The sequence below is a fragment of the Ictalurus furcatus genome, chromosome 15, assembly GCF_023375685.1.
Source record: "Ictalurus furcatus strain D&B chromosome 15, Billie_1.0, whole genome shotgun sequence".
Classification (NCBI taxonomy): domain Eukaryota; kingdom Metazoa; phylum Chordata; class Actinopteri; order Siluriformes; family Ictaluridae; genus Ictalurus; species Ictalurus furcatus.
The window spans coordinates 20,273,370-20,287,515 of NC_071269.1; the positions used below are offsets into that span (position 1 = coordinate 20,273,370).

A 14,146-nucleotide genomic window follows, 5' to 3' on the forward strand; every position below is an offset into this window, starting at 1 on the left:
GGAAACCGGAGTACCCGGAGGAACGTGCTAACCACTAAGCCACCGTGCACCCTGTTTTATTATTATTATTATTATTATTATTATTATTATTAATAACAATAATAATAATAATAATAATAATAATAATAATAATCAGATAGAGAACAGTTACTATTCTGAAAAGGGTTGGCGCCTTCATAGTCCTTTATGATTTATATTTTAACAAAGAATGACTCATAATTCTACCTCAATAATTATCAGTCAACAAAGTTTTAAACATATATTTGCAATAGTGTATAGCAAGCCATTTCACAGTATAGTATTTCTTCTATAAGCTGGATATAGTATTGTACTTTAGTACAGATAAATGCTGTTACTTTCCATGGACTGCCTATTTTTGCAGAAAGAAGAGCTGGATAAATAATAAATTATATATTTTCTTTACCTGTTATTTATTAGGCACAGCCCTATAGTGATATCATGGTACTTTATATACAGAGATGTGGCACCTCAGCTATTAAAGGTATGTTTCTTCACTACTAACTTAATCTGAAGCTCCTGAAACGCATCTATATTTTTTGTAAATCTTTTATTAAATCTAGATTGCTTTTTTCTCTTTTCTTTTCGCCTCGTACACCGAGGTCATTTGAGGACAGAAGTGCCGAACAAGGTCAGGCCACTTATCTTGGTAACCTGCCAACTGCAGTCATGTAAGCTCCTCAACCACACACAGCGTGAGAAATAAACCCAGGTCAAAGGTTGACATATTCTCTTTAATAATGTGTGATATTTTCTCTTAAAATACAGCCTTTTTTGAGGTAGACCATTACAGTTCAAGAACATTATCATTTTCAAAACAGACATCAAAAAGACATGAAATAAATACTTTCATGTACAATATGTTGCAAAAAAAATGAGGTAGAAATGGTTACAGAAAATGTACAAGAACAAGAACCTAGACCAAAGTTACTGTACTAACAGATTCAAAACAGCTAATAAATGCCAATTTTGTTGAACAAACTGCTTCATGAACATTCCTGTTCAATTTCAACATTCCTGTTCAATGAAGAGTTGGTATGCTCATATTTGGAACAAAAAGGATACGAATCTCATGAGTCATATAAAACATAGTCTCTCAGACTTTGAGACTAGAAGTGGGCAGTGCTCTGTATTGTGTCTATACTATAACATGTGTAGTCAGAGTGCAAGACTGCTGGTTTTTGTACTTTAACGTCGGTCCAGATCAATGTGTATGCAGAAGATCATCACGACTGACCCACATTCTATGTCATGACAGAAGCCACCAGCTAAGATTGAATGGTGCTATAGGGTTCAAGGAAAATGATGACCAAATGCAAAAAATGATGATGGGAAGGAAGGAGTGAACTACAAGCTCCATCAATCCCTTACAATACAATCCCTTGTAAATGTGATGTATGATTATAATGTTCAGAAATGATTTGCGTAACTTTTGCAGAACAATGGCATTGGCGCAAAAAGTAGCATTTGGAGTAAAAGCCAAAATCATTAACATTGGTAGAAGCTTTTGGATTGTCTACATGTAGAGTGTGTCAGCAGTGTGTGTACAAGAAACTGCATGACACAATCGATTATTAGACATGATTAGTTGCCAGTTCTATACACATCTGCTCTGATTAATCTTTGGGCTGGTTTCTATGATCTGAAGGGTTATAATGCATTACGTATGTATCACGTGTTTATGAAATTGATCAAACATATGTATTCATTAAAATCAAATTCGTCATGGTTTATGTAAAATGGTGGCTTCTAGTTCTAAACAGTTTGTCCAACAAAACCAAGCATCCAACCTGCCATCTACAAGAACGTTTCATGAAGACAATCATCACTCCATCAAAATCTACATCCAAAATAAATGGAAAGGATGAAGGAAGTTTGTATTTATATAGAATTACAAAAATTGTGGATTTTTATGGCATCAGATATCCCCTGAAATACCTGAATTACATTCAACGTTAGTCTTTGTAGCATTTTCAAGTTTTCTCCTATGAGGTAATACCACAGCTGCAGTGTGTGCATGTCTGTGACCACTCTCTCTCTCTCTCTCTCTCTCTCTCTCACAACTCTGAACCATCTCAATATTCACTACTAAGACCCTAAGGTTACATACATTCGTTATCATTTCTGAGGTAAAGAAATTTTTCCTGAGTATTTCAAACAAGACTACATATACTAAGAAAAAAAAATAGTACGCAGAAGAGAAAATGAGACTTTTTTGCTTTTGCATTTCCAGGGTCCAAAGAGACTGTCTCAGGAAATCAGAAATCTGGATGAGGAATGTGAAATGGACTGCTCGAACTCGTGGTTAGGGGTTATGGGTTTAACGCCCCAGAAAACTGTGGACTCTATATTCCATGTGTGTGTTTGGTTTGTACAACAGATTGTACAGACAGTAAGGGCCAGTCTCTCTCTTACTTCCTATGTCTTAATACTATTTGGGTAGCAATGCATACACTTTTCATGAAAAGACCGTGCTTTGACAAAGTGCACACGACATGACCACGGTCTAACAATGAACTTGTTTCGCACAATATTGTTGGTTTCAAGCAGGTTGCATAACGGTGGTTGCCTTTTGGTAAAATGCTGTCAATAGGGCAGGTATCATTTAAAAGCGATATGGTGCTCTTTCATCATTTTTGGTCAAAAACCGTTCATTTGCTCCAATATGTCCCAAACCGTTTAACACCAAATGATCAATTTAGAGTAAATCAAAATAATAAAAAATATAATGCCATTGGAGCAGACAGGCAATAAATAGAGATCCTGAGAATTGCAGTTAATGGATGCATTATTAATATAATCCAGGTTCATTCCAGGATCAAGGCTGATCAGAATTCTAGTGAAATTCCAGAAAATATTTAAGATTTTCTATTAGCAAACAACTAACAATTTCCCCCTCTGATAAATGCCTAATATTTCATTTCTTTGGGGAAAAAATAAAGTATATGTTTATTTATAGAAAAACAGCACACCATGGCATGTTTCCAAGACAAAAAAGTGTTCATTCTAAAATGCCTTTTCACCGTAAAATTTAATCTCCCAAAAACAACCCCAACCCCCCCCCCCCCCGCCCTTTTTTTGGCTGCAAATTATGTAGCTACAGAAAGAAAACAGAAAGAGGAAAAAAAGCAAAAAGTACCCACGAGGCTTTCTACCTCAGCACAAAGATAAGCAGTCCTGATTCCAGTGGCTGAGCTGTCTCTTAGTGGCTATACACCTTGCTCCATTCCATACAAGTGTCCAGTTCTTTGGGTGCCCCTTGCGGTCGCACCTTGCAGAAAGCGCTCTCGAAGTCTTTGAAGGCTGGCGAGGAGAGGGGAGCACCAAGGCCGTGCATCTGACCAGTGCCTGAAGCTGATGCTGAAGCCAGGACCTGCTGACCGAGCTGGAGCAGTTCACGTACAGTGAATCCATCGCAACGCTGTAGCACAGCAGCCAGCTCCTGTTCACTCAGACTGCAGCCATGAGGCCCAAGAGCTTGCAGCAGCAGCTGCCTGCGCCCACTACCATCCGGCAGGCTGACATGGTAGCGCTTGGCCATGCAGTGCAGCAGTGGCTCTTTCAAAAGCTCTGGGTGGCGCGTGGAACACACCACCAGCACCAAGCCACGCTGCACCTTCTCCAACTGAGCCTGCAGCTGCTGTCTGAGACCCTCGTCATCCTCGAAGGCCTCTAACTCACTCAGCAGCAATACCGCTGGCTGGCGCGCTGAAGCCACTGAGAATAGCATGCCCAGAAGCTGCTCGGCCTCAGCCTTCCACTTCGAAACCAACGTGGCACCACTCAGCCTGAAGAAAGTGGCCCCAAGCTGAGTGGCCATGGAGTGCACCAGTGTAGCTTTGCCACCTCCTCGTGGTCCAAACAGTAGTGCTGTTCGGGGAGGCCGAACGGAACTGTCAGAGCGCAGTGCTGGCCACAGCAGCTCCTCTTCCAGAACTGCTTTAAGACGAGCATGGCCAACTAGATCTGACCACAGTGGAGGAAGCGTGCAGTCCTGTAGCTCATTGTTTACCACCTCCAACAGTCGCTGCTCTGTACTCTTCAGCGGCTCAGAACGCTTGAGTGAACGCTGTTGCTGTAGAAATCCATGCTCGGCTCCTCCGTTCTCTCCTGTCATGGCTGTTGGGGGGCTGTAGTCACCAGCTGTTCCATATGCTGGCGAAAGCAGAGGCTTCAGGCCACTGTATTTGCCCACCTCGTCACCTGCAATGCCTGGCTGAGACCCAGGTTTGGTGGGCTTGAATGCCTGTGGGTCTGCATTTGCAGCAACAAACCCATTCCCTCTGCATTCTGCTTTGTCACCCACACTGTATGGTGAGTCTCCACCAGACTTTAAGGCTTCATAGCTATATTTCCTATAGCGTGAATTCCCATCCCCCTCTTCCTCTTCAGGGGTCATTTCAAATGCCTTCCTCTTTAGTGAACCTGCTGTCTCCGAGCTGCCCAGGCTACTGTTCTGGTAACTGTAGCTACCTCCTACCACTGTAGGCCGTGAAGTGATGGGGGTTGGAGCAGCTATACCAGACGGAAGGTAAGGGGGAGTTGGGTGGCTGTAGGTGGGCGCGAGGCTGGTCTGGTGGGGGTAGGTAGCAGGGGGGTAGTTATAAACAGGTGCAGAGGGTGTGTAACTGGGCAAGAGGGTGGGCCCAGACTGCAGGGCATGAAGTGGTGCTGTTGGAAGTGCTGAGCTGCCTTGGGGGCAGTATCCTGACGAGAGGTAGGTACCATTGTAGCTGGGCGGGTAGTCACTGGAATGGGGACCACTGCATGAACTGCTCCCACTGTAGCCTGAATCTGACAGATTGCTGCTGCCTGCAGAGACGCTGCCTGAGCCAGGTGGCATTGTGGGTGCAGGTGCCACCTTCAGACCATCGTGGGTAGAGGGGGGAACCAAAGGGTAAGTTGAATCAGTGCTGTGTGAGAGGGGCCAGGGCTCCAGTTCATTCTTCTGGCTGCCATTGAGAGCCCCAAAGGCGCCAGGCTCAGGGTAGGCACCCACAGCAGGGCGCTCATAGGCTGAATCCAGCACACCTGAGTACTTTTCGGCATAGCGCTTAAGCAGGTTGGAGGCAGTGAGGGCTGAGATGTCGTCATTGGCCCAGGCATAGCTATAGGACCCGCGGCCACGTGCCGAATACAACTCAGGTTTGTGGGCGGGTGAGGAAGTGGTGGAGGACACATCCAAATGCTGCTCGGGCCACTGGCTCAGGGGCTGGGCATGCTCCGGGTTCCAGTGCATCTTCAACAGACCTGTTTGATACAAACAACCCAAGTCACAACACAGAACACTGAGGAGACAATATTATTTTGAACACATTGCCCATTTTGGATGATTGTTGGCTAGGTGGGCATGAGATGATAAAACAACATTTAACTAAATTTAAGCCAATTGTCAAACACCTTTTAATCCTTTAAAAAAAAAAAGAAAGCTATAGATGCATGTATGATATATTAGTTTTACAGTATAAAGTGATTGAATATAACTTTATGAAAACCACAAATCTTTATGAAAAGAGTAAGAAATTATTTTTACTTTGTTGCTCCAGTATATTACTGTATTACTTTTTACTGTATTGCTCCAGTGTTCAAAAGTTGTACAAAACTACAGTTTTTGTAATACATTTCAGAATTCGGCAATTGCCCTTAGACTTCCATGACTGTTGTTTTGAAGTTTCCATTCATTTTTTCAGTATTTGAAACTATTTGGTCTGTAGTCATAGCTCATGCAATACAGTTCAGTGGATAGAGATTATACAGAGTATTCCTTTACATTTTGATGTGTCAGCGCTTATGAACTATACATTTATACATGTTCTGTATACTGGGGTATAATATATTCGGTAGTAAAATTTTGCCTAGCTCTAGTGAAGACTGGTTGCTGGTTTTTGTGATTGTTAGTTGATAGGACCAAACTTGCACAAACACACAGAGAAAGAAAGAAAGAACATCTTTGTATTCCCCTGAGTGTAAAAGGGGTGGACTTGTGTTTTCCCCACTTAGAGCACATAGTTGCCATGTGCTAGCATCTGCAGCCCTCCCTGAGGAGCCATTGTTATCACAAAGTGTATGTTTGACTGAACGCCTGCTGTCCATCCCCTGCACCACATCGGCCTGTCCACAAAGCAATTCTCTAAAAGCCTTGTCCAGCCAGGACAGAACGGGAAAGAGAATGGGGAGGGAGACAGTGGGGTAAAGAAAAAAGGGGGGGAGGGGCAAGCGGCATAGAATAGATGTGCTATTCATCGGCTGCTTCCCATGAAACACTGGGAGAGTGGAATGTCTTTTCCTCTGGCTATCTGCGGCTCTGGACCCTGTGATTCATTACACTGCCTTAATGTTGAAGGGATGAAAGAGAGACCAATAGAGTAATGACTGGGGAGAAAAACAAAACAAAAATTTCTCTCTGCAAATGTGCCCCCCAACCTCCCCCAAAACACCATCTCAGTGAAACTCATTTTTATTATACACCATTGATGGCTCAGTACAATCAGTGAGATTCTATGGTGTATGCATTTTCATCAAGTCGAAAGAAATCACACTGAAATCCATATTGGAAGGTGATTCGCTTCTCTTTGCACAGGTATTAACTTGAAATTCCTTGCATAGCTCGGCATTATTGAACTGTCACAAATCGGCCCGAGGTGAGACCTATAGCGAGAAAGTGTAAAGGTAAAAGAATAAAGTCTGTGCGGCTTTATTACAGGTGAATTTTTTTATTTACATTTTTTTTATTCAGAAAGTTATGATTCATTATTCATACTTCTGCAATTGTGTGTGGGGCACCACTTGCTTTATTGCCATTTAAAATCAAACCTCTAATATGCTGCCTTCTCCTTCAGGCTTTCTCCTAAACTTTGCCCTCCCCCTTTCCTCTCTCTCTCTCTCTCTCTCTCTCTCTCTCCAGATGGCCACTGCATTACCTTGTGCTTCATATTTAACTCCAATGGCTTCAACGTTCCCACACTGCAAAGAAGTCCTGTGTTTAAATATACGTCCTACTATATGAAAACGAGAAAGAGAGCATGAAGAGGGTTTGAGGCTTGGAGTTGGAGGTCATTGTCCAGGTTGCAGAAACAGTAGACGTCCTGCAGGACATTCCCATCTGCAGGCTGGTAGGAGCAGAGCTGTGCGGAGCCCAATAATGGGGCCAGTGTGTGACAGAGATGGATGGCAGCCCAGGGGAGCTCATAAAACCTGCAGCAGGGAGGGGAGGGGAGAGAGTGGACAGCAGACGCACTGGCCAGTGTGTGTTTGTGTGAATGTGTATATGTGTGTGTGTGTGTGTGCGCATATGTGTGCGGACATGGCTTGACATTAAGGAACTCAGCCAAACTGCCGTCCACTCCATCAATATACACGAGGCTGTGCACACAGGCTCCCATATGCATGCACAATCACATATAGACACGCTCTCTGGCCAGAGTGCCTGCTGTCCACTAAGCCTGTCACCCACCAAAACCCCTCCCTTTCCCAGACACAATCTCACGGATGAACCATTTGGTATGGAAGAATATATTCCTGCTCCCATGAAGCATAGGATAAAGACCAGGCGTTGACCTTCATCCCCAGTACCTCCACAGCTCTCTTTTGTCCTCTAACCTCACTGAACATTATTCCATCCAGCATTAAATGAACTGGACACAAGCTGCAGCTCGCAATTACACCTTGGTGTGCGCTCAGATCCTGCTCTAATCTGGCTGGGGTTTCATCCACACTCATGAGTCAATCATAGCTGTGCTGCAGATCATTTATTCTAGCCCTGGAGAACGAACAGTGAGTACAGTATGGTGGATTTTAGAAAACGAAATCATTTTGTCAAAGAGCTAACTACTAATGCGTTTAACGTAAATGAAATATAGACACTTTCCCTCAAAGTGTAGTCTCTGAAATTTGCTTCTTTTTTTTTTTTTACTGAAGCTGCAATTGTAAGTAAAAAGGCTTTAAGGTAAGATTTCCATCACGTTGTTAGCAAAGTCAGTTGTGACAAATCTTGAGCACCAAACCGACTGATTAATATCATTTCAGGAACATTGTGTAGATTTCATTTCTGCCAACAATGTTTTGAGAAAAAGCATTATTAGAACATTTTATGAATGTCCTGTAGTGCAGCCTTCAGAAGGCAAAATGTTGCATTAATAAAGTTCAAGCAAACCTCAGTGACTCTCTTTGTGGTTAGATTTGCTAACAAAGACTTAAAAACACTTAAGCTCACTCCATATATGTCATTCCAAACACAGCGATATCCATATGACCAGCTCTGGGTTACATGTCACCCTCTGTAGCTGTAATCAACATGGGAAGCTTGCGAGTAAACAGAGGCGTAGCAGTTGGGTTAAGAAAAGAAGATTTCTCTCACCACCAGGCCCTATTGTCCACATGGACCCTTGCAGCCGCTGCTTTGTGAGAGGCAGACTCAGAGGGCCTGACGCAGCCACTCTGCACAAGACTCCAGGCCTGGCAGAGAGACAGATGTTTCCGCTGACCGCCTTACTGTCTCTGTGTCCATTGTTGCAATGGCCAGTCCAGCAGACGTCCCCTTAGCCTGACAATTCTGTTGGTTCTGAGACAAAGGAGAGGGATCCTATTGTCAGAGGCCTGCCTAATTATGGAAATCTTATTAATCTATTCAGCCGAGGTCCACCGACAGCTTTTGTGGTGCTCTGGGATTTATTGAGGGAGTTTGGGGTGTATGTGTGTGTGCACTTCGTATTGCATCTCTTTATTTTGTAAGGAGTGTGTGATGAAGATAGTGTGCAGGCACTGTTTTGGGGTTTGACAGCGTTAGAGTTCAGCATGGAGTATGTTGGGGAGGTGTGAACCACAGCCCCACAGTCAAACCACCTGCTATCTGATTTTAGATAGAAGCCAATACCACTGTTTTCAGTAAAGCAGAAGACGTGCCATCAAGAAATGACTGAAGACTCTTCACTCTTAAGGCTATTCTGTGATGCTCATATACTTGCGGTTACTCTTTCAGGTTCAGTTTTTATTAGTGTGTACTATTAGGTATCTTGACAAATCATTTCTTGTATGATAGCTTGGTTTAGTTGCTGCTCCCTCTGTTCTTACCACAACCACAATTACCACAATTTATTTTGCCCTTGTTTTTCAGCAGCTGGTAAAAGGCAAATGTTTTCTGCAAACTCGACAGCAAATAAAGACAAGAAATCTTTTTTTTTTCTCAATCAAATTCTCCTCACATGTGTGCTTGAAAATCAGAATCTGATTTTCCAAAAATATGACTAAGGTTGGTATCAGAAATTGTTGACAGCACCAAAAATAAACCACCATTAAGGGAGGTTAAAGGACGAAAGCAATGATTGTTCCCTTACTTTGTTTAGAAATAAATGTAATCAGTTTTTGTCTAAAAATTTACCTGCACTGCAATACTCAGCATACGCATGGATACGTAGTGTGGATATGCAAATGCGACTATGGATCAGATTTGGTCATTTGGAATTTGTTATGCGGTAACTGTCTAAAAAAAAATCCGATTTAAGGAATAAATCAGACTTGCCTTGCTGTCTGCGAAAACAACTCAGTCGCATCTTCAAACAGTTCAGTGCTTGGATTGGATTCCACCTCAGTCAAACGAATAACATAAATGTTATTCATAAATGTAAAGAATTTCCATTGTGATCAACTAAGCCCTTGTTTTTTTTGAACCCATAACAATGTTAAACTCTTTCAGCAGAGCGTGTGTGTACAAGCAAGCTACTCCAGTTTTCTGTAACGTGAGAAGAGCAGGCCAGAAGCAGTTTCACAGCTCCCATGGGGACCACAAGCCATCTCTCTCTCTCTGTCTCCCTCTTTTTTTCTCTCTCTGCTTTTGTTTTCCTGTCTTGAGGAACAAAACCTACTCTCATGCTACATGCCTTCTGGGATAGGCGACCATTAAAGTTGGCAGAGTGTGGAGAGAGCTGCTATGAGTGCGAGCAGGAAGAATCAATCCAATCAAGCAGGATCATTCACACACTCCTGCCCCCTCATATCCTAATAAACCACTCTAAAGATGGAGACCCTATAATACTCACCGATTTTTATTTTTTTTTTTAATCCATCTGTCAGTTTTTAAACAATACAAAATTATATTAAACCTCAACAGACCCCAAGAGAAGAGTATCTGAGTGAAAATGTTCCACAATTTTTCTGGAGCTCGTTGTGGAATACAACAAGCTCACATATGCCTTACAGGAAGCCTTTTTCTGTAATTTACAACAGAGTGCACAAGGAGAAAAGAAAGAGGGATTCGAAGCAATATACAAAAAGTTGCAAATACTTAGAAAGAAAAAGATGGAAACAGAGGGAGGCTGTGTTGTTTACATGAATTAATCATCTCAGAGCTCGAAAGATAAGACAAGAGCCTGCGTTCCAATCATTAGCTGATTTGTATTCGGGTCAGATGTTGGAGAATCAATGATTTAGGCAGAAAAGACTCTAAAGGGCTTTTAAGTATGAAGCGAAAGTGTGGAAGAAAAAAAAAATTACAAATATTATTTAGGATTTACATCAAATCTCCTTTTTGATCAAAATGAAGAGACATTTAAAATGTATCTAAAAATCCCATATATTGTTTATCAGATAAAAATATAAAGCTAGTGCTGGTTACGTTGGTATATCCAATTAGATCATTTTGCCTACCATGTTTAATTCTTTTATGGTTGACAGACAATACGGAGCCACACCTAGAATCCATTACAATGTCTGTAGGGTTTAAAATGGAGGATTAGAGTACAGCTACATTCAAGCCAACAAAATATAACATCTGCAAATTCAGAACTATTTCTACAACTCATATGATGAGACTAAAGTGAGGAGCAAGGTTAGAATTTATAACTTACAACTTTCTTACAACTTGAATCACATTGTCATTATTCGCTTAAATTCACATTAAAAAAAAACCCGGACGCTTCTGCAGAAATACTCTCAAATATAAGAAAAGCTAAATATATTTCACCAAAATAATCTAGAATTACAGTGGGGGAAATAAGTATTGAACGCGTCATTTTTTTCAGTAAATATATTTCCAGTGAGGCTATTCACATGAAATTTTCACCAGACTTTGGTATTAACTCAAGAAATCTACACATTAAAGTCCATAAACGAAGTTATGTGTAATAAAGAGGAATGACACAGGAAAAAAGTATTGAACACGCTAACTGAAATGTATTTAATACTTAGTGGAGAAGCCTTTGTTTGTAATGACGGCTTCAAGACGCTTCCTGTATGAAGAAATTAATGGGCCGCAGTATTCAGGTGTGATTTTGGCCCATTCTTCTAAACATTCTGTCTTTAAATCTTGTTCAATTGGATTCAAGTCAGGTGATTAACTGGGCCATTCTAATGCCTTGATTTTTTTTTCTCTGAAACCAGTTGAGAGTTTCCTTTGCTGGAAGGAATCTTTGTCCTGCTTGAAGGTCCACCCATCTTATTTCTTATTAAAATTATAAATGTAATTTTTCACTTTCGGGGGGTAACCAGATTAGAAAATGCTAGAACTTGTGATTGAGATGTTCAAAAGAGAAGCATACAGTATTTGAGTTCATGTAACGTTCAGAATGTGTGATTTATTTTGCATGTATTTCCTGGCTGAATACTGCAGCGTCTAAGGCTGGAAAATAATAAATAAATGAAGCACCTCATACAATACCCTGTCATTACTTATAGGCCATGTCTAATTGAGCATTGCTGAGAAAATTATTATAAATCTATGTGTTAGTCACAGCGATGTGATCAATCAAAGGAAACACAATCCCTGGGCAGCGTTCACGCTTTCTCTCCGGAGCTCATCTGCTCTTTCTTTTCATGGCCCTAAAAAGATGTAATAACAGAAGAGTTGGAGGGCTCTTACGAGTTTTCACACCTGCTGCCCAGCGCCCTCCCAACCGTGCACACATCTATTCACACAGCCCATGCAAGATCCCTAGAGGAGGGAGCCTATCTACTGAAGTGGCAGTGAAGGAGCTTCTCTATCCTCACTCTTGCCCCACCCCTCCCATCCCTCTCTCTCTCTGCCAGCTCTATGTAATCTCTGAGCGTTTGAAGGCATTATCACTCCTCCGTTTGTCACACTGTAAGTGCATGCAGGCGTGTTAGATCATTCCTGATCCGCTCTGATTAGCTACTAGAACCACAAAACCATGATGTAAGCTATTGAACTGATATGAATACAGAATGATAAGTGCACTACTGGAACATTTTGCAGCGCGGCACTTGTTACAGTTAAAAAGAAAGAAAGTGCCTTATGAACACAGCACAGCTTTACTTTATGACCATAATACCATTTAAAAGATTTAAATATTAGGCAATAATATAATAAAATTAAGCTACTGGTGTTTTTATAATAATAATAATAATTATTATTATTATTATTCCTGAACCCAAACAAGCAGGTATATGTGTTTTGTATCATATTAACATACCTTAAAAATAATTATTATTATTTCAGAGTAACTTTGATAGTAGTTGATACCATAACCATAAAGTTGCATTGACTGAATGTACATTCTTTAATGTTGATGAAATCTGTAGGTACCACTTTGTAGCTGATTATTAGTGGCCAGCCGCACGAAACAACAGCTAGTTGCATTGCTAGATGCTCATAATTTTAGAAACACCCCCCCCCCCCCCATCAGCTAATTTGTGTCCACAAATGGCCAAAAGCCAGGCAACCCCTCCCCTTTAAGAAAAACAGGGTCCCTATTCTGTGTGGCTGCAGGCTGGGTTTAGGTCATTGTGTCCACTAATATATCAAAGAACAGCTGTCCTAAGGCTCGGTGATGACCAATCGCCCCCCTCCATCTGTCTCCCTACCCTTACCACCAAACCTCTCCTGAATCTCCCCCTTTTTTCCTTCATCCCCTTCTCTGAATCCTTTTCCTCACTGTTCTTCTACCCCCCACCCCCTACCCCCCCTTTCCAATCCCACCCTTCGTGTTTCATTCCCACTTGGCTAAATCCTGTGCCCTCTCTTTCTCTCTTTGTTTATTTATTGACTCTACAACTGAGTGGGGATTTTCTTGCGTGCCAACAAAACAAAATGTTAGCGGCCCTAAAGCCAGATTCCTTGAGGCACTAGATTCTGCATCGTGTCTATTTTTGCCTTAATTAGGAGCTCTATCCATTGGGGGGGTTGGGTTGGGGGGGGGGGGGGACTGCGGGTTCGGCTACGGAGATCAGGCAGGCAGGCCACCCAAATGAGTCTAAGCAATAATTAGGAGCGTAATTGCAACAGCCCCGGGTCTTAATGAGCTCTCCTGCATGGCGGTGAGTTGATGAGAGAAAGGCGAAAAAAAGCAGAAAGCTTTTCTTTCTCCGTCACCCTGTTAGCTCCTCATCCCACATAGCGCGCACCTCTGTGAGGCCTAATTAAACCCCATTCACACCCGCCGCTAATGACCCCCATCCTTATTCACACAGACACTTCAGCGTGCCGCCTGTTTACTCAAGGGCCCCTCCAGAGCCGTATTCATCTTCGGTCGCTCTCATTAGGGTTGTGAGATGCGCCACTCATCCAGAAGAGCCCAGCATACCCCATTCTCTCAGAGCTTCAGAGCTTTAATGACTTAACAGATGCAATCAGAGTGCTTCAGTAGGCCTGGCATTTTTTTTATTTTTTTTTTTGCAAGGCAGAAAAGAAATGAGGTCATTGTGAAGAAGAGGTGCCGGCTGTATTCATTTCGCTCTTCAAAAACAAAAAGGATCCGCTGGACAGCGGGCCTCTGAGCAACAAGAGTTAGGGCACTCGTGGGCTGCTGGCCTGGGACTGATTTAGGAGTGTGTTTGAAGTGTAGATTACAGATTCTTTGCACCAAATCCCTACAGGAGTATCCGTGGCCCCAGGAATCTCTCTCAGATTTCCCTCAGGTTTGTCTGTTTAAAAGTGTAAGAAGAGTTAACACACATGAATGGTGTGAGGAGACAATATGTAGAAATGAGTGAAAAAGTAACTGAATATGTGTGTAACATGTGTGTCTGTGTGTATATGAGTATGTATGTGCGTCCATGCATGTAAGATTGTGTATGTGGTAACCACTTATGCCTGGGATGTGTGGTCAGGAACAGTGCCTGATGGTGGGAACGTTCAACTGTTCCACAAAGAAAATTCCAGCAAGGATGTTATACTATT

General features: G+C 42.1%; 1 protein-coding gene across 3 annotated transcripts in view; it reads right to left on the minus strand.

Annotated features, from left to right (window-relative positions):
- Positions 1–3,106: 3,106 nt before the first annotated feature.
- fignl2 (fidgetin like 2) overlaps positions 3,107–14,146 on the minus strand; it is a 66,215-nt gene continuing 55,175 nt past the window's right edge. For 2 of the 3 annotated variants that reach the window (XM_053644193.1, XM_053644192.1), the window contains exon 3: positions 3,107–5,268. In XM_053644193.1, coding sequence (XP_053500168.1) covers positions 3,221–5,268 — 2,048 coding nt within the window. In that variant the 3' untranslated portion in view covers positions 3,107–3,220. Of the gene's footprint in view, positions 5,269–13,344; positions 13,891–14,146 lie in introns of those variants that run through there. The other variant, XR_008388001.1, reaches the window with a different exon arrangement.